We start from the raw sequence: 23,897 nt of genomic DNA, 5'->3' as shown, positions 1-23,897 counted from the left end.
TGTGGCAGATAATAAAATATCAGTTTTCTAAACTGTAACTGTTAAAGCAAAACACAAAATATGTATACTTTGCTAGAATCGTCTCATAATTGCAAAGATCATTTCTGCATCCATTCATGGCTGTATATTGACCCAGTGGCGAATAAAATTAATGCTTATTTGAAAAAGTTAATAAATATTTATGGTTTTTAGTTTTCTGCATAAGATGAAGCAACTGGAAATCAGTCAACAGCACATGACCAGTCAGCAGCAGCACATGAGCACTCAGTTTGTAGATCCTTAGTGGTCTAAAGCAGTATTTATTAAATAATTGCCTTTTCTATACTGCTATCCGCAGAGTGGTGTAAATGTTCTGAGCTTACTGTATATGATCTATGTTATATATTAATAACTGAATTCTCAATTTCCACAGTCTAGACTGCTTCTAGTCCTTAACTAAAACACCTCTTCATGCAATAATTAATTTTTGCACCATTTTGCACCAATTTGATGTCAGGCATCAATAAAAAAATTCTGACCAATTCATTTATATAGCAGAGTAGACAAAAGCAATATAGGCAGACGGTATATTTAAGTAGGGAGATGATAGAAGAGAAAGTCAGTTGAGAAGTAGTTTTAATTCCACAGAGACACAAGAGAAGAACCCTGAGTAAAAACAAGGTCATCCTGTGCTTAGATATATTTCCAGGAAAATATAGCTACTTAACTTCTGTGGGAAAGAATTTAAATTAAATGTGCCGAAAGCTGCATAAATATTTGTGCCACCCAAGAGAATGTGAACGTAACAACAGTTCATGTCCTGATGGACAGTCAGTGCTTTCATACCCTGCTTTGAACTTTAGCAGGAACTTTACAATGTCTTGGGGGCCTGCCCGTAAAAAGCAGAAACACCTGTTTTTTTAGAACACAGCAAATAATACTGTGCTGTGGAGACACCTGTGGTTATGGTAAATGGCCAAACTAACAGTCAGTTGTAGACCCACTTAAAGTATCTAGCTCAAATATTTGTTCCATACTTTGACATTCTCACAGTCTCCTCTTCTTCCTTGCAGCAGCTAGATTTTTAATCTGAAAAAGGATAGTCATAATTTGCACTGCAAGTAATTTATGTGCACTGGAATTAGGCAGCATTAATTTTGAGGGTAAGAAGATATAACCATGAAAGAAGACTAAGGATTTGAATAACATGGGAATCAAATGTATCTGAGTGAATCTTTCATTGGGCCATTAAATGAAAAACTTGGGGCAGAGCGTAATGGGAATTTGTTTAGATGAACTTTTGACAAAAACTTCTATAAAATGAAAAACTGAAGGTTTTTTGTTTGTTTGTTTTGTTTTGTGTTTGTTTTTTTTCTCCAGTTAAAATAAAAAGCTCAAGGATTTCATTACATGTCAAAGATTCCATTTGACCTGAAGCAGATTTTTTTTTTTTTTGGCTTGCAGAGTTTATTAAAATGAAAATAATTAACAGCACAGCTGTGGAAGAATGGTAAATTCTATTTTGTCAGTTTAGCCTCTGAAATATTTTTCAGATTAAATTGTTATGCAAACATACTCAGATTTTCTGACTAGTTCCAGAGCAAACAAAACAGCATTTTAAAAGTGAAATTACTTCATTATTAAAACGTAATAAGCCTGCTCGGGTTGACTTAACTCTTACTCCAAATAATTTCATTGTAACAGTGAGATATTCTTTATGTGCTCCTTCTCCTTCCTTCTTTTGTGGAATAATGGAGACAATAAGAAATTTTTTTAAAACCTTCTTTAATCACCTAATGATATTGGGTCCTTTTTCTCTTTTCTTTTGCATTCCCACAAAACAAAGTTAGAATTTCTTTGCTATTGCAAGAGATGCTAAGCTGTTCAAGAGCAGACTGGTTAGAGTGGTATAATGCAACATTTTCTGTCCCTTATATATTAGCAGTCTGACTCCTTCTTTCCAGATAAGGCTAAGCCAAATTAAATACATAATTTAAAAAAAAGTTCATCTAAAGCTTTTGGATTTAGGGGTTGGACTACGTGATCTCCAGAGGTCCCTTCCAACCTCAACCATTTTATGATTGAGTACTAGTAGTAACTTTAAAATTATTAGAATTATTACAATTATTAAAATTGTATTGTAAATTACTGCATTCTGCTGTTGTTTCCTAATCTCACACAGTCCTGTTACTCTCTGGTGACGCTACCATGACCTATTACAGGGATTAAGAGTCATACTAGAAACGCTAAATGCCAGTAGGTCTCATCAGGTTAAATGTAAAGCAGTGTGTTAATATGGGTAAACTGTTTTGAATACCTGATTTAGCTGCAGGTCTTTGCAGTCTGAACACGCCATGTTAAATTTTACACTAAAAGCAAAATCTTATGCTGAAAACTGTTGAACAAATAATGTCAAATAGAACTTACCATTTACTGTTCACCGCATCAAGAGAACAGTCCTCCAGAATACTTGCCTGTTTGTTTGAGTCTGAAATTCTTATGAATATTTTGACATAGTAAATTTGGCCTTTTCTGATTACATTTTCTGTGGCACATCTGAGCACAACCTTACACACCATAGTTTCAATTAAGATCATTGAAATTCAGCTCTCTGCATTGACTTCAGTGGGTCCTTAGATTTCTTGGATTTCAAAAGGATTGTATTCCTTGCCCTCAGGTATTTCTGAGGCACTTCGTATAAAAAGACAGAGTGTTTCCACAGGCTGTAACTGCAAATATAATTGAGATGTTTTCTTCTAGAAAACGTATCTTGATGTTTGCAAATTTTATTTGGTAACCTCAAATCAATTGTTCCAGAATGAAAACTAGATGGTATAGTGGGTTAACCTTGGCTAAGGGCCAGACTCCCACCCATCGGCTCTCTCATTCCCAATTCTCAGCAAGGCAGGGAGGTGCTTACAATTACTGTCATGGGCAACACAGACTCAACTTAGGGAAAATTAATTTAGTGCTGATTAAAATATATTCAGATATTAAGAAACAGGCAGGATTTTTTTTAATTTTTTGTCCTTCATCCTTTCCTAGGCTCAGCTTCACTCCTGATTCCTCTTACCCCTGAGTGCTGCAGGGGAAGTTGGACAGTATGGTCACTACAAAACAGTTCCCGTGCCACTCTTTCCCTCTTACATTTTCGCCTGCTCTGGCATGGCCTTCAGGAAGTACCTGCTCCTGTGTGGGCTCTCCATGGGCTGCAGATCCTGTCAGGAAAATCTGCTGTGATATGGAGCTTCTCCCCCACTACCTTTTCTGACCTAGATGTTCTCTGTGGTGTTTCTCACTATTTTTTGTTCCCTCCTCCATTTTCCACCCCATACTTTCCCCCCTTTTCTTAAATATGTCTCCACAGGGGCACCACCAACTTGGCTTATGGGCCTGTGGTGGGTCCCCTGCACAGCCACCTGGACCATGCTGTGTCTGGCACAGGGCAGCCCCTGACCACTTCCTAGAGAAACCACTCCTGCAGTCTCCCTGCTACCAGTGTCTCACCACCTATATCCAATGTGCTGAAATATGCTGTATTACACAAAATATTGAGGAATAAATCATTAATTGAGCAGTCAGGCAGAAATTCCTATGATACGTGTTTGAGTGCATGTGGATTGAATTAGTCCTTGAGTACTTGACCTTTTCAAAAGATGCAGCTGATGCATTGCATGCTTTCTATGCATACCAGTAAAATGCTTTCTTATGACCATATTTTGTTAAATTCTTAGTTCCAGAAATGCAATAGATTTTGCATCTTCAGTGTTAATGTTTACATGTTTCTTGGTTCCACGACTTCCCAGCAGATACCTGGCAGGAATGATTTGGGTGTGAAAGGTGTTGTGGGGTATCAGTATTAGTCATCCAGTAACCTAGTATTTTGGTGGTTTTCAGCACGATAATGCTAAAGTAACTGATATTACAATAAATGCCATTTATCTGGAAGCATATGGAAAGTGAAGTATAAAAAGGAAATAGTTCGGTTTGACCTTGTGTTGAAACATATTTCAAATTCTCTACAGAAAGATCTGAAAAGTGTGCTTAACTGAGGCTAATGATGATTTAGGTTGTAGTCCAAGTAACTAAAAGTTTTATGAAGGTTACTGGTGGCTGAAATGAATTAGTGGATCTGAAATTTATATTACAAACTAAATTCAGGATTAAAAAGAAAATAGCATTTTGTCATTAAAAATTTACCAGTTCATTGAAGACAGAAATAGACCAACCCTGCTCACATCTGAATATTTCAAAATAGAACTCCTACATACAGTAAATGACAGGCCCTTATTCTGCTTCCTGAGTGCCATTATTTATTCAGATGGTGGTACACCTGATGTTACACTTCCCTATGGAAAATCATTTTGTAAAAAAAAAAAAAAATTCTTCATCTAAGCTAAAATCTGTTAGAATCATGTCGAGAATGCACTGGAATTATATACACACTGGCCAAGACTGTGAAATCTTACAATCTTCCCCAATATGCATAAATATATATATATATTCCTACTAATAACTTTATTAATAATATGCAAGTAGGCGCACAGAGTTTCATGTACAAAGATTATTACCAGACCATGACAGCAACAAATACAGTGAAATAGGCAGGTGTGTGTGACTCTACAGCTTGTCCATGGCACGTCACACTGCATGGCTGCATGCTTTTCTAAATTAGTTTCCCAGGCACAGCACACTGCCATTTTAAAACCAAAACCTGATGGCCTAAATGTGTGGATTTGTGCAGGTTTGGTATGTAGCAATTTACTCCCTGTTGTTTCAAATTCCATTCTTTCTTTTACCCAGTAGAAGATGTTTAACTTTTTCAAGTGCTAAGTAGTAGTAATTCTTGCTAACTGGCCTTGGACATTCATTCACGCCCCACAATTCCTATTATTAGGAATATCTTTAGCTCTTTGGAAGTGAGATATAAACACCCGAGCTGGCACTTAGTGCTACAGGAAAAGACAGATCCCCTGTTTGCAGAAATTTTCAGAAATCAATTAGGTTCATGGAGCTACAGCAGTTTCTGTCAGCAGGAGATCAGTTCTGAAACATCTGTGGGAAAGTAAAAGCAGCCATAGTTAGTCAGAAGAAAGGTTTGTTGAGCCTAGAAAGTGGCCTCCTACAGTGACCAATACAGATTTATATGGAATAGCATAAGCAAACAAGCACATGTCAAGGCTGCCTTGCACACCAGCCCAGTATATAGCAATTTGTTCATATATCCTGAGCTAGAGAATAGCTTTGTTACAGTCTGAGGTAAGAGAGTGAAATGCTGGATGGATTAGAAAATCCACAGCATTAGATGAAAAGTGGTTTACTTAAATTCTTAAACCATAATAGTTAATACAAGAGATTATGAAATAATAACTTGGGCCTGTATAACTAGGGGAGGGTGGGAAGAGACAGATGAAGAAACAGAATTCATACATCAGTAATGGATATCATGGCGGTGGAGTACTGAAAGACAGTTTCAAGCTATAGATCTAAGAAATTTTACTGTCCACGGTGGAGAGGGGAATTTATTCTATGACCAGGTAAAGTACAAAGGGTATGGAACACACTGCTGAGTCTAAACAATCACTTACAACTTGCTCTGTCAAGTATTACTTAAATACAGATTAGCATTTGTAAGAGTTCCTGGTGTGTTCTTACTGTGTCTGCAAACTTGTATAACTTTGTGTAGGTCACAGTCCTCATCTAACACATATTTTAAGCAGCACTAAGTTAATCTCAACATTTTTAATCATCTTTTCTCGTAATACTATTGTGAGGTAGTAGATCTTTTATCCACATTTTATCTTCCAGCTATAAAGTTAATTGTTGTTTCAGACTACACCATTTGCATGAACCCTGCTAAATTTTAAAGAGTTCAAGATTGAAGCAGAAAATTTACATTGTTAGTCAAAACTTGTTTTATAAGGACCTAGCAGCCTGGCTTACATTGGAACTGAGCAGAAAATATACATTGCCAACTGAAACAGGGAAGGAAGAAACACATCCAATTAAAGGAAATTTATGTAGGTATGTAAATCACACTAATTACACCCAGAAGAGCCTGTATTTATATATGAACTACATACAAGGTTGTTGATTCCTTGTGAGGTTTATAGCTATTTATTGCACAAAGAATTCGAAAGATATTGAAGGGAAGTTAAAAGATGGTATCCTGGCTGAAATAAGAAAGCTGAGGATTTGCAAACTTTCAGTTGAAATTCAGCATAACTTTTTGAAAAGCTATTGAAACAGAGTGAGCAATAATGAGTAACATAAATTCCTAGATTCTGTAGTGAAACTTTACTTACTGAGGTTGCAAAATTGAGTTGTTCTTCAAACAGCTGCTTATAACACCAAAACTCAGAACGATGTAATTATTCTTCTTCTGGTTTCCAATGCATATAGATATTGTCATTCTCCATTCTCCGAAGGTGCAAATGAAGAAACATGAATCAGTCAGTTCCTAGAAACTGAACTTATGCTGGGAGAAACAGATAGCTAGATTAAACTGATTTTTTTATGCTTTTTGTAAATAATACTTCATCATTTGAGTATTTTAGCTGTTGCACTTTATTTATCCTGACATTAGAGTAGGGAGTGCTTCCTTATTTAAAAAAATTCACATGAGAATTTTTACTGGCATCAAGTGGAATATTTTCTGAGAGACTGAAGCATCTGATTTTAGGGTCTATGTATGTTCATGGAGGGTTATCTCAAACGTAGCTATGCTGAATGTATGCATAAAACCACATAAATTTGCATGCACACACGTGCACACATTCGTCTTCCTTTCTCTCAAGTTGAGACTGTTGGTATGTCAAATGCTTTAATGTTCTATATCTAACCTTTTCTCTCCACAAAAGACACTGTTGCAGTTCCAACTTTATAAAGGGTGTTTGGGCTTCATTAAAGGATATTGACCTGTCTGAGACTCTGTTGTCAACTGGAGACAGCCCAAAGGAGAATAAGACTTACAGAAAAACAGGATGAACTGGGTGACAAACATGCATAAATTAAATTGATGGGGACAAAAGCGAATGTCATAAAGTAACTAAAAGGCAGCAGCTGTGCAGAGGGAAGGAACAGTTTTTTCTTCATGTCCATGTTGAATAGGACAAAAGAGTAAGCTGAAATAATGGCAACAAAGGTGTAAGTTATACGTTAGGAAAAACTTTCACTAATGAAAGTTAAAAATTCAAATACACGTAGGAAGTTATTGCAGCTTCATCATGAATGTGTTTGAGAACATGCCTGGTGGTACATACTCCTGTAGTATTGATGTATTCCATAGAAACTAATTTGTTTTCCAGCATGATACATGGATGTTTTTCTGATAGTGGCAGACTTGACTGTACCAGATATATAATCCCATACAATTGAAAAAGGAATTGTTTATCAAGAGCTGCTGTACCAAATCAACAGCAGTTTTAGTATCAAGTTCACATGAGAAATGAACTGCAGGGTCCTTGCTACCTTCAAAATACTATTCTGAGAGAAAAGGAATAGATCACATATATTGAGCTAAGAAGTTATTGTTAGTTCAGTTAGTGCCTTAATAATTTAAAGGTCTGAATTATATAACTAAAACATTAATAACAGTTAAAATTGCTATAGGAAAGAGCTTTCTGATATTTACCCTTTTTCTCTGCTCTTATCCTTCTAATCAAGGGCCCTAAGGGGTCCTAAGGAAGAATTGGATTTGGTTCTTCCTCAAGAAGAAATGAGGAAATGATTAATTATTTCAGTTTTTAGGTGAGCAACAGATAATGGTGTATTTGGCTTCATGGACTTTCTGTTGTTCAAGGCATCTGGAATCTTTCATCATTCTTAAGTGAATCCTCTCTTGTTAATGAAGCCTGTATTGGGGTTATGCGGTAAGGTCTTGGTAGCAGGGAGCTGTAGAGATGGCCTCTGTGAGAAGATTTCAGGGACTACCCTGATCCAACCTCAGTTGATTCCAGGCAGTTCTAAAATGGACCTTTTGCTGAACCCATCAGCAAATATGTAGTAACATATTTAAGAAAGGGTAAAAAAATGCTGCACAGCAGCTGTGAGGGAGAGTAGTGTTAAAAATGTGAGATAAACCACCCTGCAGACAGCAATGTCAGAGAAGAAGGAGGGATAGGAGATGAACGAAGTGCTGGAGCAGAGATTTTCTTACCACCTTTGGAGAAGACTATGGCGATGCAGGTTGTTACCCTAGAGCCCATGGGGAACTGTTTCAGAGCAGTTACCTCCAATGCATCTCATGAAGGACCCCACACCAAAGCATGAGTATATATCTTGAAGGAAGCTGCAGTTCATGAAGAGTCCATGCAGGAGCAGGTTTTCTGGAAGGAATGTGTCTGTTGGGGTACCCACACTGGAGCAGTCTGTTCCTGAAAGACTGTACCCCATGGAGGTACTGCTGGAGCAGTTGTTGAAGAACTGCAGCCCATGGGAAGGTCCCATGTCAAAGAAGTTTGTTAAAAATTGAGTCCCATGGGAGGGACCCTGCACTGGAGCAAGGGAACAGCCTGAGGAGCATTTTAGCAACAAAGTATTATGGACTGACCACAATCCCCATTCCCCTGTGCTACTTGTGGAGAGGAAGTAGAAGAGTCAGTAAAGTTGAGCCTGGGAAGAAGGAGAGGATGGGGGGAAAGCGATTTTTAATTGACAATAAATTAATTTTCCAAAAATCATGTCTGTTTTTCCCATGATGGTAGTTGGTGAGCAATGTCCCTGTCCTTATCTTGACCCATGAGCTTTTTTCATCTGTATTCTCTCTCCTGTCCTGCTGGGGAGGGGCAATGAGAAAGTGGCTTGGTGGGCTCCTGACAGCCATCTGATTTCAAGCCACCACAAAATCTCATGAATTAAGAGAATAGCTTCAGTCTCAATATTCAGCTTGTAGCTTTAACAACACCAAGTGTTCAAGATCAAGCATCATATCCAGACTCATTTTGGTGGAATTACTTCATCTTTTCTTATTAACATCTCAGTTGATCATCTTTAGCTAAGCTCTTCTAGCTGAACATCATTAAATAAGCCATGGGAAAAGTGTTCTTCCTTTTTAGGTAAAATCAAGAAAAGAACTGCATTCCATCACTTAGCTTTTGGTTTTCTATTGGTGGTCTGTGGAAACATCAGTATCTCCCTCCTGTAACCTGACTGATCTTTGAGAATCTATGTGTTGATCTTTAATTATGCCAGTGGTCTTTTATGCATTCTAATAATTTTTCAGTCCAAGCAGATTTGAATTTGAGTCAGGGAGTTGTCTGAAAGGCGATGCATCTAGCCTTCTGTCTTTCATACTCAGAATAAAGTTTGAAATATATCTTTTCAAGAAGACAGTGTCTGAGAAGGAAGCTGCTGGTAATCAAAGGTGGGAATTATCCACGCCTATAATAAGAGCAACCAGATCTAACATACCCAGTGTCTATGTACTGCATGGCAAAGAATTTCTTTATAAAAAGTCTCTGTAAAATTGAGAAGTGTCAGCATTCATAGAGAAAGCAAACTGAAGGGATTTCATCTTGCTAGTATGGTGACATATATCTTCTGAAAAGGTACAAAGGATACAGTGTGCATTTAGATTACTGACATGGATGTGCAGAAGATTATTTTTCAGTAGAAGTATTTTTTCACATTTTTTCCATTCATTATGGTCACATTTGAGATAACTTTAGATAACTAGACTTAGCGTGTTTTTTCTCCTTTAAGCTTGTAAGGGTTGTGTTACGTTTTAGGTGCCTCTGATATTTTTAGAAGATTAAAATAAGGTGTATTATATAGGACAATACTTTCACATAGTTTTCATGCTCAATCTGTTGTGCAGTATATTCTGTAGCCAAAGGTAAAGGAGTTTCTGATATTTTGTAAGGTGAATTTGCGAAGAGGATAAGAAGCTTTTTTGAAATATGTGATCTCACTTAAATCCACATAGCACTTTCTGTAAAAAAAACTTGCAAAATATCCATGTGATAAAGTGTATGAAGTCAGCAGGCCTGAGAAAATTTCATCTCAGTAGAACTTTTCCCTACCAGTGTGAATTCAAATTCATGTTATATTAATCACACTCTCTATGTTAACATACCTCATGGAACTATAATGTTTTGTGATGATGAATCCTTCAAATGGGATTTGGTATATGACTTTCATAGCACTTATGCCAGTGTAAGATTGATGTTGATTCTTTCAGGACATTTAACCCTGGGGCAATATACTTGCCCTTTTTCTGGACAGTTATTAATTCACCCAAAGCAAATTTTCTCTATCATTCTGCCTTTAAAGCAGAGGTAACTCATGAATATAGGATACTTTTTTTTCCCAATAAAAGATTCAGTATAGAAATTAAAATTGGTAAAAAAGGTATTGCTTCAAGTCTGCAAGTGGAAGGCACTGCACCTGTAGGTAAGAAGTGGCTCCCTGTATTTTCTTACTGTGAAATAATGTAAATTTTCTAATCAGGAAAATTTGTGGAGAACAGATATTTGTTATGTTTTTTCTTTAAGAAAATTAAAAATATATGCTAAAAATAACACACATGAATGCAGAAACCACAAAGTTCATAGATCTATATTATCCTCACAATGACTAAATAGTGTTTTTTTGTGTCAGCTCCCATTAAGGCAAATTGAAGTGGAAAGAATAAATTCTTTTATGGAGGTCTTATAAAGCTATGCCGTTTCTCCTTTCTCACACTTGGGCAGCAATTCACTTGTCTTCTTTCTTTTCAGTCTTCAATCTCATTAGCTTGATTGCTTACCCTCCCTCCAGATTTCAGAAAGGGACTTTTCTTTAAGAGTATTTTGAAAAAGCTTGTTTTTTTAATCTTTTTAAACAGCAGCACTGTTTTGCAGTTTCCAAAGATAAGTGCGTTATCAAGTTTTCTTTTCATTGTGTGTCTGTGCACATGTTTGTGTATATGAATGCATTCCCTCAAATATGAATCCTCTACGGATTACCATGATGGTGCTAACAAGTGCAGAATTGCTTTCTTGGGTATAATAAATATAGTGATGGATTTTATCTACACTGATTAAAAGAAAAAAAAAAGGTCTTAAAGCATATTTATTAACGAGTGCTGTCTAAACTGTTCTGAAAAATCATTATGGAGTAAAACAGTATTAAAATTCATGTTTTCTATAATACAGACATATGTTTAGTTACTAGTAACTAGCGTGCACTTCAACTAACATCAAACACAAGTTTCTTTCTCTAAAAGAAAATGTAGGTTTTTTTCAAAACTATGTTAGCTTGTTATGAATAAGGCTAGTGGAAGAAAGGCTTCAAAACTAACAAGCCAGGAAAGTGGCTGTGAATTTAATCATGTGAAAGCATTGGCTCCAGAGGCAAAGTAATTCAAAACATGGTATATGATGACTGAAAATAGAGGGAAAAAAATCACAGTCTGATTCACTGCTTTGTTTTCCCTTGCCCTGAAATATAAAATAAAAATGCAAGGAGTTTTGCTTTGTTTCGCTTTTTTTATGTTAGTGAATTACAGTATACACAGACATGTTTATACAGATCTATATCTTTGTTTAATACTCAAATGTTTATTTTTACTGCTTTTATTTTGATGTGTGATCCTTAGAGATCTCCATGATATGCAGTAAAATACTAAACAAGAATGTATTATCATTGCATTTATATATCAAATGATAGGCCACCTCTGAAGAGCAGAGATTTAGGCTTTGCGTAAGGCATTTTCTTCAAAATATTGATGTATTTACATGCTATTTCATTCAAAATCTCCCACTTCAAAAGTTAAAACCAGACAGATATTAAAAACAGTATATCCTTTCTGTGTGAATAATTTTGCACAACTGTTTCATGCTTGAAACATTATGATGTGTTTCAATTTGCTAAAGGATCCTACAGTGATAGTTACGCCATACTTTGCTTTGAATTACTTGTGCATCTGTCATTGTACAACATTGTCCATCGTAATGTTGCAAAACAATTAAGTTGAAGTAGGAAAATCACTACTGGCCGACCAGAAGTTAAGGGTTGGGGTTTTTTTTATTTCATTTTCTGTGCTGACAAAGTTTAGAAATAATATGCCTGAGCTATTTTGCTGAGTGCTTTAAAAACACAGAAACGAAAGCATAAGATCAAGAATACTTATAGTCTAACTTGGTGAGCTATACTAACAAAGAAATAGAATTTAACTATTTCTTGTAGCTACTTACACTGTTTAAGCTTTTTTCAGTAGCAAGTCAACACTTTAGGAAGTATTAATGGATTTTGATTTTAAGATCATCACACAGTGGGATGTCCTCAACAATATTGGATGCAAATATTGATTACCCCTAAATGCAAAGCAGCACTGAGGGAAATATTTTTACTAAGAACAGCTTTTAATTTGGACTTGAACAGTTGGTCTTGTTTTATAGTCCTGCATTTTTTAGTTTTTGTTTGTTGTTTTTTTAATAATACTTGCATGCTTGGATTTTGTTGCCATAGAAATATGAGCATTTTTAGTTTTGCAAAATTATGCAAATTCTTTTTCTTGTTAAAATATTCATGAAGGGGTACAGCCAGAGATGGGAGGGTAAGGGTCAGTTCTTGTGTCTTAGTGGAAATGAACATTGACATAAATGTTCTAGTTAGTATTTCATTCTGATACTGCAGGAAGGCATTTATTGATATGTCTCCTGTAATAAGGGTTTGTCCCTATGGAAGCAAAGACCATGGAATGGGAGACAAACATTTAATCAGTAAAATTAAGAATTGCTTTCAGTTGTGAGGTTGTTGATAGCTACAAGACCCTTATTTAGAAGTGTTTGATAAAGCTATGTTATTTAGAAACATGTCTCAGAGTTAATGCTCAAATAGTGACTTTGATTTCATTATCACTAGTAGTCTGAAACATCTTCACAGTTAAAGTGATATTTTTATCCAGATCTACACCCTTCAGCCACTCTGGCCCTGCTAAATTGGTGTTCGTAAGGATCAGAGTAGCTGTTGCAAAAAACTACTCAGCAGCTGATTAGTTTGTATTAGCTACTTTTTTTTCTCCTCTGCAGTTTAACTGTCTGCAACTTTGATGACATACAAGTTTAATTTTTTTAAAATTCCCTCTGTGACAAGTGCCTGACATTATGTTACAGGGTCACAGTTTCTGGCATATTTTTGCTAGACTGGGAAACTTCCAATGACTGAAATCTACTTGCCACCGGAGTAATAGGTATGGGCAATAATTGTACATGAATTACTGTTACCACATCACTACTGGAAGAATATGTACCCTACTTTATATTTTCCAGTCCTTGATCTAGTTACAGCAGCTTGGGGAACAGTGGTTGAAAAGGCACAGTGACGGAAGGAGTCTGATCATATGGAAAGCAAAGGAGGAAGTGAATAAGCATACTAACTGTGTGGTTAAGTAACTATAACAAGGTAATTATATATTCTAAATTTTGTAAAGGCTTATCATTAGCAAATTAGATTTTATACTTCAGGAATGGTTGGCCAGACAGTTCCGTTCTGTTCTCCAGTGAGAGGAAATGACAACTGGGAATGATGATAGAAATTTGAGAATTTGTAGAGTAAATGTCTAAATTCATAAGTACATTTCAGGAAGCAGAATATAATCTTATTGTGCAGATTTGTAATCAGTTACTGATTCCATTAATTTTTTCAGTGCTAAGTTCAGAAAGAGCAACTACATGACATAAGTAGGAGTTGCAGCACAGGGCTTACAGGACAGCTGATATGCTTCAGTTCCCATCTTCTTAGGAACTGAGATTTGTACTATTTTTCCTTTTAGAATCTCCTTATATCACTTAATGTTGTGATATTATGTATTAAACACAATGAATTGTGCATTTTACTTAGACATCTGCTTTTTCTTTGCTTCCAAATAATGCGGTCTACTTCATCCAAGGAGGAAGAGAAACAGGGTTAGGAAATGATAATGTTGATACCGTATCCCAGTAGCAGTGAGACTGGGCTGAGTTTCTGGGTATAATTTAGAAAATCCACAAATAAGAAGCTACTATTGAATTCTTTAAGATTTTCCATGTATATGTTTCTTGTTATAGTAGACCAGCATATATATATATACACACATATATATTATAGTATAGTGTGTATATATATAATGTGTATATATGTATATACACACTATATGTGTAGTAGTTACATTGAATTAAAAGAATTGTGTGAGATTTTAATCGGTCTACACTGTGTGTGACAAGCTATTTTAAGTATGAAGGGCCTGGAAATAAGCGTCAGATTGTCATGCTCAGGATGGCAAGGCTTATCAACCACTTTCCAAAAATTATGCCTCAGATCTTCTAGACCAAGACAGAAAAGGCAGCAGGACAATTAAGGGATGATTAAGGAGATACTAGAATTTAATGACTTCCCCTTTTGATATTCTTTTCTCACTCATGTTTCTGTTTTCTATGTTTGAATCTGAACACATAGTGTTTCACTGATAGGTGCCGGGGTATTCTCTCTGCTGCCTGGTGACCAGATGCAATGTACAGTAAGACTTTGCTATAGCTAAATCTGTGTTCGTTGAATCATAAAATGGTTTGGGTTGGAAGAGACCTTAAAGACCATCTAGTTCCAACCCCCTGCCATGGGCAGGGACACTTCACACTAGACCAGGTTGCTCGAAGCCCCATCCAACCTGGCCTTGATCACCTGCAGGAATGGTGAGCACTTCTAGGTATGGACGTTTTGGAAGGGATCCCAGTTGCTCAAATATTGGTATACAGTGTATGAAAGAGACATGGTCAAGGTACATATGTAGTATAAGTTGGCAGGTTTGATCGCTGCTTATCAGTTGTGCTTGCTCTGTGAACTGGTGTTTTCTCTTAATCTGAAAACTTTCTGATTAAGGGGAAAAAAGTTGAAGCTACAGATTTGATGGTTCTTTTCACTGCTGGGAAACTGTAACGTACTGAGATTTATTGTGAATATGTTGTTTCATTATCCAGTGTATAAAGGAAGAAGATCTTACACAATGAGTTTTTAAGGATATTTTTTTTTTTTTTAGTTTTCCATAAAGGTCATTTGAGGTAGAGCAAATAAATGTTGTCGTATTGGTGTGCTTTATATCTTGCTCTTTGATTTCTTAGCGTATAGCTTAGACATTGGAAGGTATTCTGTGATCAAATGAGTGCCTAGGTTGAGTAAAACTTTTGATTCAATTCTGTACATATGATCAGCAGGGAAAATACTGAAAATTAAAGAGGCTGTGTCATAACATTCTCAATAAGATTCCAGACATGAATGACTTGGAAATCTTGTTTATCACAGTGGTCTTTTTCAAGAGACTGGAGATGACAGTAAATGCTTTGAGATGCTTAGCTTCCCCTTTTGAGTGATTCAGTGTTGTAGAAAAACACTCACAGAAAGCAACTGAACCGAGAGATATAGTAGTCAGGCTACTTTATAAGCTTATTCCCTCCATGTTCAGTTAACTTAACTGGAAGCAGTATTCTGAATAAGTGAATTTAAGTAAAATGTAGCATCAATTTATACAATTTATATTGAAGAATTTTGAGTATACTTAAGCAGGGAAACTAGGATTCTGAACTATCTGGGACAGAGTTGGAGGAACTCCAGGTGATATAAAGTTAGGGGGAAAAGCCCATTCTCTCAGGGGAAAAAATTAACTTCCATATGAAGAAAACTCAATTTTTAAAGCTAGCCAGAACTAAACTGTCATGCAGATGGAACAGGATTATTCTGCTCCCTGCTTTATCTTAAATATTACCATAATGCTTCAGAAGAGCTTTTATATTCTATCTAAATTCAAGTCTGTCTAAGAGAGAAGAGTCTATTTAATCTCTAATTGGATCTTGAGTAGAACTAAAACATGCGTTCTTTACTGAGTCCTACTATTAAATGAATAAAAGTTTGATGTTTTCTTGGTGATGATTCTATTGGAATTCTTTTCTAGTCCCTGCCTTTCCTCACTCTGCAAGCAGCATGAAGATTGGATCAACAAAGCCTGATTAAATACCATAAATTTACACCAGTAATTTTTTTGTAAACAAGATAATAATCCAGATGAAAACTGTATTAACAATGGAATATTTTCCTCAACATAAGTAAATTAAGTTAGGAAAAGCAGAAATTCCTGTCTACACTGAGTGGGTGGCTAGAGGAACACTTACATACTTGTGTTGTGCTGATTGATGTCTGACTGGACATGAACCAGCAGTGTGCCCTGCAGTGTGTCCAGGCAGCCAAGAAGGCTAACAGCATCCTGGCCTGTGTCAGAAATAGTGTGGCCAGCAGGACTAGGGAAGTGATCATCCCCCTGTACTGGGCACTGGTGAAGCCACACCTTGAATCCTGTGTTCAATTCTGGGCCCCTCACTACAAGAAGGACATCGAGGAGCTCAAGTGGGTCCAGAAAAGCACAACAAAGCTAGTGAAGGGTCTGGAGAGCAAGTCTTACGAGGAACAGCTGGGGTAACTGGAGTTGTTTAGTCTGAAGAAGAGAAGGCTTAGGGGGGTCCTGATCACCCTCTACAACTACCTGAAAGGAGGTTGTAATGAGATGGGGGTCAGTCTATTCTCCCAAGTAACAAGTGATAGGACAAGAGGTAGCAGCCTCAAGCTCTGCCAAGGGAGGTTTAGATTCGATATTAGGAAAAATCACTGAAAGGGTTATCAGGCATTGGAACAGGCTTCTAAAGGAAATGGTGGAATCACCATTCCAGGAAGTGTTCTAGAAACATGTAGATGAGGCCCTTAGTGATACGGTTTAGTGGTGGTCTTGGCAGTTCTGGAATAATGGTTGGACTTGATCCTAAAGGTCTTTAGCTGTCGGTTAAGATGGTACATTGTTCAGTACCTTGTCAAATCATATCACAACTGCAGAGGTGCCAATCTATTATGGACTAAATTAGTCAGCACTACTGAACTGGGAGCAATCTGATTTTTTTTTTTTTCTAAACAATTTCCTTCATGTAGTTAGTGCGCATGTTCTGGTGGCAGATATCTCTTTGCTGAAATCTGTCGTAAATTAATTGTGTACCTAGAGAGTTTGTGGAGATGAAAGAATCCAAATAAACTTCAACATTTTATTGCAGCTCTATTTCATAGAAATTCAAGAAGGCTAGAAGGGAATGTTAAACTGTGTCTAGTATGAATTCATTGCGTTTAAGTACTGTATCTAGGAGTAGATATTGCCACCAAGAATATGACAGAGCCGCTGTAAAACTGAGTGAGCATCTCTGGGGTTTTTTTATAATTATAATAGCAAGCAAAAAAAAAGTTCATAGGCACATCAGGAAATGAACAGGCATTTTTTTTTCATTTTGGGCATGTCTTCTGGTATAGGAGAATATTATTATCTCTAAGAACCTTGCACTGCTATCAGTAGCTTGCTGTGAGATTCCTTGGTTTCATATTCAGCAGCATGTTTATTAGCTTTCTCTAAAGAAATGTTTCACCCCTTCAAGTTTATAGACTTTTCTTTTTCCTTTTTTTCTTTCTTTTTCTGGTAGCATTTGTTCACTTGATATAGTTCTAATTGTATGTCTGTGTATACAATAATGTAATAGCAAGCAGTGTTCATGTTTCTGAAAGCATGTCAGCTTTCTATAGCTGTATTGCAGCTATATTAGTGTAATAAAAGTATTAACTCTCTCTGTAATGCTTATCTCTCTAATACAGTGCGTTGGTGACTATATATCTGCTGGAACCCCTAATAGTGAAGAAGGAAAAGATTGTCCAACTTCTTGATATTTGCTGATGCTTTTTATTTCACTAATTTCTGAAGTCTGCTTTATGAGTATTAGTCTAAATCCAGTTTAATATGGTAATATATTTTTGCTTTTGAAGGTGTCATGTTCTCTTGGATTAGGCCTTCAGTTATACACTTTCTGTGTAATACTTTATCAATTTGTGAAATCTGTGTCTCCCAATTTATTTTTAAAATATAAATATAAATATGAAGTGAAGTGATTTGAAAGTCATCCATCAGGGAGGAAACCATAGACCAGACACTCTCTAGATTCAGTTGACTATACAAAGGACTTCTTTCAGTTGTATACATGTAGCCCCATGGTGCCGTATCAGATGCTCCAGTATATTCCATCTGACTTCCACTTAGGAGGGTCATGGTCATCTAATTCACAAATGGGCAACTATAGATGCTTAAGTTACAAATTGGGTCTCTTCCTAGATGACAAAAGAGCATTTTACTGCTTAATGAGATAAGGGATTGTAAACAGCACTGTGTTTAGGGGAGTTAGCTCTTCTAAAGTTATATCTGGGAGCTGTTGTTCAGAAGAAATGAGGCAGCCTCCAGTATAGTGGAGTAGCTACTAAAACTTTACAGGCATATTTACAAGAGTCATTGGAGAGGGCAAGTGTGAAACACTAAGCGATTCAAGAATAAGATGGGTTATAAAAGCTGTATAAGAAAGAGGTACTCTTCAGTGACATTAGCAGGATAGATCCTGATGGCTTGCCTCAGAAAAGCATTGACAGCAGACTGACTAAGTGGTGGAAGACAAAGACTCCTAACATTTGATTTCCATGTGAAGAGATGAAACCTTTCCTCATCTGTGGCTTTGCAGATATTTGTAGCAATTCTGTCTGTTTTCAATGCTGTAAATATTTGTGGCTTACTATCACTTGTCTTACAATCACTTGATTTTAGTGTGCAGGCATGAAATCAAAGCATACTTTACACAAGGTAGTACTGAGTATTTCATCCTACCTTCCAGCTTTCTTCCTGTTGAGTACGGGTGGTTTTGTTCACAGGATAGGAGCCATCTCTTCTGCTTCAGAGGGTTTTAGCTGACCCAGAATGCAACTGTCAGGATGTCATAGCCAGTCTTGTCTGCTCTCTGGTTCTATGTTTTAACAACATGTAACACAATAGTACAAGTACAGTTAACCATAAAATTAACCATCTGCCAGAAACTTGGTAGATTAGACTTAACACAAGTGTGATTTCTCTCTCCTATACTTGTTTTTCTTAGGAAGTCTGTGACTTTGCTTGAAAACATAGATTTTGCCTTCTGAGCCAGGAAGAAATATTTGATGTATTAATCAGAAAACAGAGGCAGAGGCAAAGAAGATTCTGTGGAACTTCCTTGACATTTTTATTCAGCTGTTCTTGCCTCAGCAATACGTGCCTTTGTCACCAGCAAGGCAAACTTTTATGATCTGTTTTCTTTGGTATTGCTATGGCCTCGGATGAGAATCCTTGAGGCAGAGCTCTGAATCTTTGGGTGATATAGAGAACAACATTAAAATGAAGGCATCTTACAGGTGCCCAACTTCTGTATCACACTTGTATTCAAAAATCAGTGAAAAATTGTTTTTTTTTTCCCTAGATAAGACATAATTGTTCATGCAGCACATGGATTGACCTCTGAATTCTTTGCCTATGAGCGAACTTGTACTTTAAATATACAGAGGAAAGAAATTATATTTGTGAACAATAGCAGAAGGAAGTAGTACTTTCTGTTTTATAGAAGTTTGTTGGGTTTTTCTTCTAATCTAATCTACATTGGTGAATACACAACGTAAATACGTATTCTGAACTAGCGGGTGCTCTCTCCAGTATGTGCCATCTGGGGACCTTGACTTTAGTGTGTGATCCTGTTGGTGATATACAAATCTTGCCAGCTGCAACCATGAAACTCAGATGGCTGTGGCTAGCAGAGATCTCAAGAGACTTCTTAGTCATATTCCGACTCTTAGCCATCATATCTCTGATATGTTTGAACTCCTGTTAAACATTTAACAGAGGAATTCAACAGCATTTTCAGGTAGCTTGATATTGTTTTGGCCATCCCTAGTGTCAGAGAGCTTTCTGTGTACTCAACCTGAATCTTCTTCATGCCTTCCCTGCAACTGCCACAGGAAAATAAAAACGGTCATTTCATTTTTTCCAGTCTTATGTTTTGGTAGACTATTTGCTGTTTTCTCTTAGCATTCCTTTTTCTGGACTAGTCAATCCTACACCTTTTCGCTAGTGTTCGCTGTTGTTTATATTTTAGAAGTGCCTGATCTGTTCTGGTTGCTCTCTCTAAACTATAGTTTGTCTGATTGTGATTGCTTTGTTAGCCTCTGTGTTTAAGGAATTTTCAGCCTTTGAAAAGCATAGAAGAAAAATGACTACGTGTGATTTCTAGATGATTGAGCAAGAAGGGAATAGTCCATAGATCTGTAATCCTCACATATCTGCATATGGTTTTGCAACACTGGAATTCTATTTCTGGGAAATCCTGATGCTGGAGAAAACTGGCCCCAAATGTTAAGGCATGTTTTCTTTCCTTTAAATAAGTTTTTCTTTTTTCTCCCCAGGTGGCAGCTGCTGGCGGGCATCTGAAATTTACAGTATTTTATGACTTCACAAAGGAAGAAGAGACAGTTCAATTGATGGTTCAGTCTGATGTCATCATAGAGGTAAAGTGATTGTATTTTCAACTACCAAAAAAATAAAAAAATTACTTATGTCTTTAGATGTTCAGCATGAAGCCTGGTGTTTGAGGACACAAAACAGCAGGGTACACATACTTTCAGTTAGTTTATAGTATCAGAAAATGGATACACTTCAGAGAACTGCAACCTTCAGTAATTCAAGGAGCCTCTGGGAATATTGTGGTAGCTTACAAAACTATATTCTTCTTGTTTATCAGGAGGAATAAAGAAATAAAATAATTGGTTATTTGAGGTAACTGTTTCACATTCTTTCAGCAGACTTGTTCTTGTGCAGCTAAGATTGTAAGAATTTGCTTTTGCCTATGCAACGCCATGACACTAGGTTCTGGCTGAAAAACTTTCTTTTGCACTTTCAACTTTATCAGGCAAGCCCATTTCAGTGGTATGAAAGGTGAATGTTATTACTGATATTTATTATTCTTGTAAAATATATTATTCAATAAATCCTGTACCCCAACTGGCTACAGATGGAGATTTTTTCCTGACTTTTTTTCATATTTAAATGTCTCTCTCTCATGTCTGTATCTAGGGACATGACTTGAGAATCAGCACTCCAAAAGGGGGCATTCACCTGCAGCCTTCTGAAGAGCACACTGAAGAAATTGTGCTGAAACCAGAATCTTTCTCTGTGTATGGCACTGATGTTCCAGTCAGCAGGAGGGAGTTCATGACTCTACTTGCAAATGTAAAGAGGATCCTCATAAGAGCCACATACAGCAATGGGATGAATGCCATCTACAGGTGAATGTGGAAAAAGTGTCCATTTGCTACATACAGGCAGCTTCTCAAAATAATTTCTCTCCTCATAGAACTAAGTTGATGTAATTTTAAACACGCTAATTTATTATCGTGAAATACACAGTATTCATTTACATTTTCAAACATTTGTTATTATTTTTTTAAATTTTGGATAGGCAGGAGGAGGAGAGGCAACAGAAAGAAACATCCTTGTAAGGAAATGAAATCACATGGATTATTAAGGCATGAATGACAGTTCTATAAACAAGTTTATCTTGTGAATACTTTAATTCCCATATATATGGTAAATCATGGAGTACAGTTGATATGTTGAAGTAAGAGATGATATATTGATATATTGCTTACTTATTAGTTTCCCCAGTTAATGAGCATACATTAACATTGGATCATTAACAGAATAATACATTAACAGAATAATATTAACAGAATAATATCCTAAGTCTCTAAGCTGGAAAGGTGGCTTGAGGGGAGTTTTCTATATTTTTAATCAGTACCACACACAGAACTGACTAATCTCAAAGCTGTTCCTCTGATTTATGTCAGGTTGCTGCCTGAAATGCCTAAAACCGCTGATTTCATGTGAACTCTTGTTAGTCTTTTGATAAAATGAAAGACAAGTTATATAAGATGACACAATGGTTCTGTCGCAGTGGCTGCAGAATGGTTGAACCTGCAAAGCTTATCTTGCATTTAAAAATTTTCAAGGTGCATAAACAAATACTCCAGGTGGGCTAGAAGACAGCCTCTCCCCTGATACTGTATGATTGCACTCAATCTATACATTAATAGTTAGGTATCAGAAATAATATCTTTTAAATATGCAATGGAATTGGTAGCATAGTAGTTTTCTACTCACAAGGCATAAAATCTGAAATGCTATCTAACCTATACATCTCTTAATACAGTAGCATAAGCCATTTAGAATGCAGGGAGCTGATAACACGTTAATGATTATTTGCTTAGAGCATAGGTACAGTTTTTACTGCTGTACAATTTCTTAAACAATCCAACCATCATTTGAATACTTAGGTATTCAACGTATCCTGATTGAAAGGCAGGTTGTGTCAACAACATGCAGTTTTCTGATTTGAGCTTTAGCAGTGTATATTTTATCTGTTCTAAAGAAGTCATGTTTCTTCAGCCCCTTTCTCTTCAGCTATTAATTTATATGTATTACCTCTCTGTAAAACGTATTACCTCTCTGTAAATAAGTTTGCGAATCAAAACTAGCTTGAGTGTGAGCTAAACAGTTTCCTAATTTGCTCATTTGGTGATCTATCTTACATCTCCTTGCATCCAGTTTGAAAACCTTTCATGGCCATCCCCTTCCCACCCTAGTGTTAGAGGAGAGTCAAACCACCAGGCCAGAGGTCATCTCTTATGCGCTACAAGCAGCCTGTGAGAAACTTATTCCACGGCTTTCAGCTGAAAACAGTGGGAGGTCAATGAGTGCAGTTCCTCCACTTCATTTTCATTCAAATAAATTTAAAAAAACCTACCCAAACAGCCAAACAAAAAACCAACAAACGTTAGCCAGAATTTTCGGAGGAGTACAGGAGCAATTCTGGGGTGAACCATAAGAGCTTTTATGCAGTGCTCTTTTAAAGGAGATATGTGTGATTGACTTTCTTTGGGCCAAAGGTCTCACTAAGTATTATGGGAAATGCAGACTTCAGTTATCAGTAGTTTACATATGTTTGTGTACTGACATTTGCACTAGAATGAGAAGGGGAGCTTTCCTACAAAACCCACTTTGACCAGGTAGTTGAAATCTGTGAAGGGAAGTATGTTGCTGGACATATACCAGCTACAGCTTGCCTCTACTGTGGAACAGCAGGGGTAGGACAGAGCACATCGTCTCTGGGCAACAGCACAGAGCTTAGGTCAGCACACACATGTAGAACTGGCAGTATATGGTTTATGCCTTGTACGAAGGGGCAGACCTGTCAGTGATGTGTTTGGAAGACTGCACTACTGCCTACATCCCAGATTACTGCTTTGGCCATTTGGCCATGTGTGGTGCCTCACTGTTTTATAGAGTTGTTCAGGTTCAGCCTTTGAAACATTTTACTGGTGTGTTATAGATCACCTTCCAAAAATAAGGTTTTGGAAATATTCTTCAAGAAGAGCTCTGAAATTAACATATAATTTATGCTTTGCAGGTTAGTATCCACCATCTTCTAGATGTAGTGACATTACAGTTATGAAGGTTGGTCCCTTAAAGGCAATGATTTTAAAAGGGATGTGCAGAAGGGACTGAAGAAATTTTGAAGAGTGCCTTTTTTGCTAGAAATAGTTTTATATTACTGGTACATCTCTAACTGTCTAACAGAGAGGAACGCAACAGTTACTGTGTTACTGTGATTACCATCAGCATGTCCAGAAGTCTCTGAAAATAGTTTGCTATAAAGTACACACACTTTAGTGAGTGCTTTCAGGGTGCTCATTGCAGTGTAGTGAAACAGAAGAGAGGATGTGAAATTCCAATCACAATTAAATGAGTTAGATTTTTCATCTTTGAATTGATTGGAGGAATTGTAGTTTCACCCATCAGTGTGGGATTTACTGGGTGGAGCTGTCTTCCCAGAACAGTGCATGCTCCCAATCACATCATGTAGCAACAGTAGCATCTACTGACATCCAGCCCAGTTTATGATCTGTTGTTGTAGGCATTCTGGTGATTTTCAGCATATAGCTCAGCACTGACTTTTTAATATTCTCTTTGACTTTCATTCATGCTA

The 23,897-nt window shown here is 36.8% G+C and overlaps 1 protein-coding gene across 6 annotated transcripts in view; it reads left to right on the top strand.

Moving 5' to 3' along the window:
- LAMA2 (laminin subunit alpha 2) overlaps positions 1-23,897 on the top strand; it is a 368,416-nt gene that overhangs the window by 180,983 nt on the left and 163,536 nt on the right. For all 6 annotated transcript variants that reach the window (XM_057408938.1, XM_057408930.1, XM_057408924.1 and 3 more), the window contains exons 13-14: positions 20,260-20,361; positions 20,927-21,138. In XM_057408938.1, the coding sequence (XP_057264921.1) occupies positions 20,260-20,361; positions 20,927-21,138 (314 nt within the window). The remainder of the gene's footprint in view (positions 1-20,259; positions 20,362-20,926; positions 21,139-23,897) is intronic.

Source organism: Pezoporus wallicus, unplaced genomic scaffold (genome assembly GCF_028554395.1).
Source record: "Pezoporus wallicus isolate ANWC-B61680 ecotype Strahan unplaced genomic scaffold, APGP_CSIRO_Pwel_v1 contig_3817, whole genome shotgun sequence".
Taxonomy (NCBI): Eukaryota; Metazoa; Chordata; class Aves; order Psittaciformes; family Psittacidae; genus Pezoporus; species Pezoporus wallicus.
The sequence above is the reverse complement of the archived record's forward strand: the minus strand, read 5'-3'. Positions and strand labels throughout refer to the sequence as shown.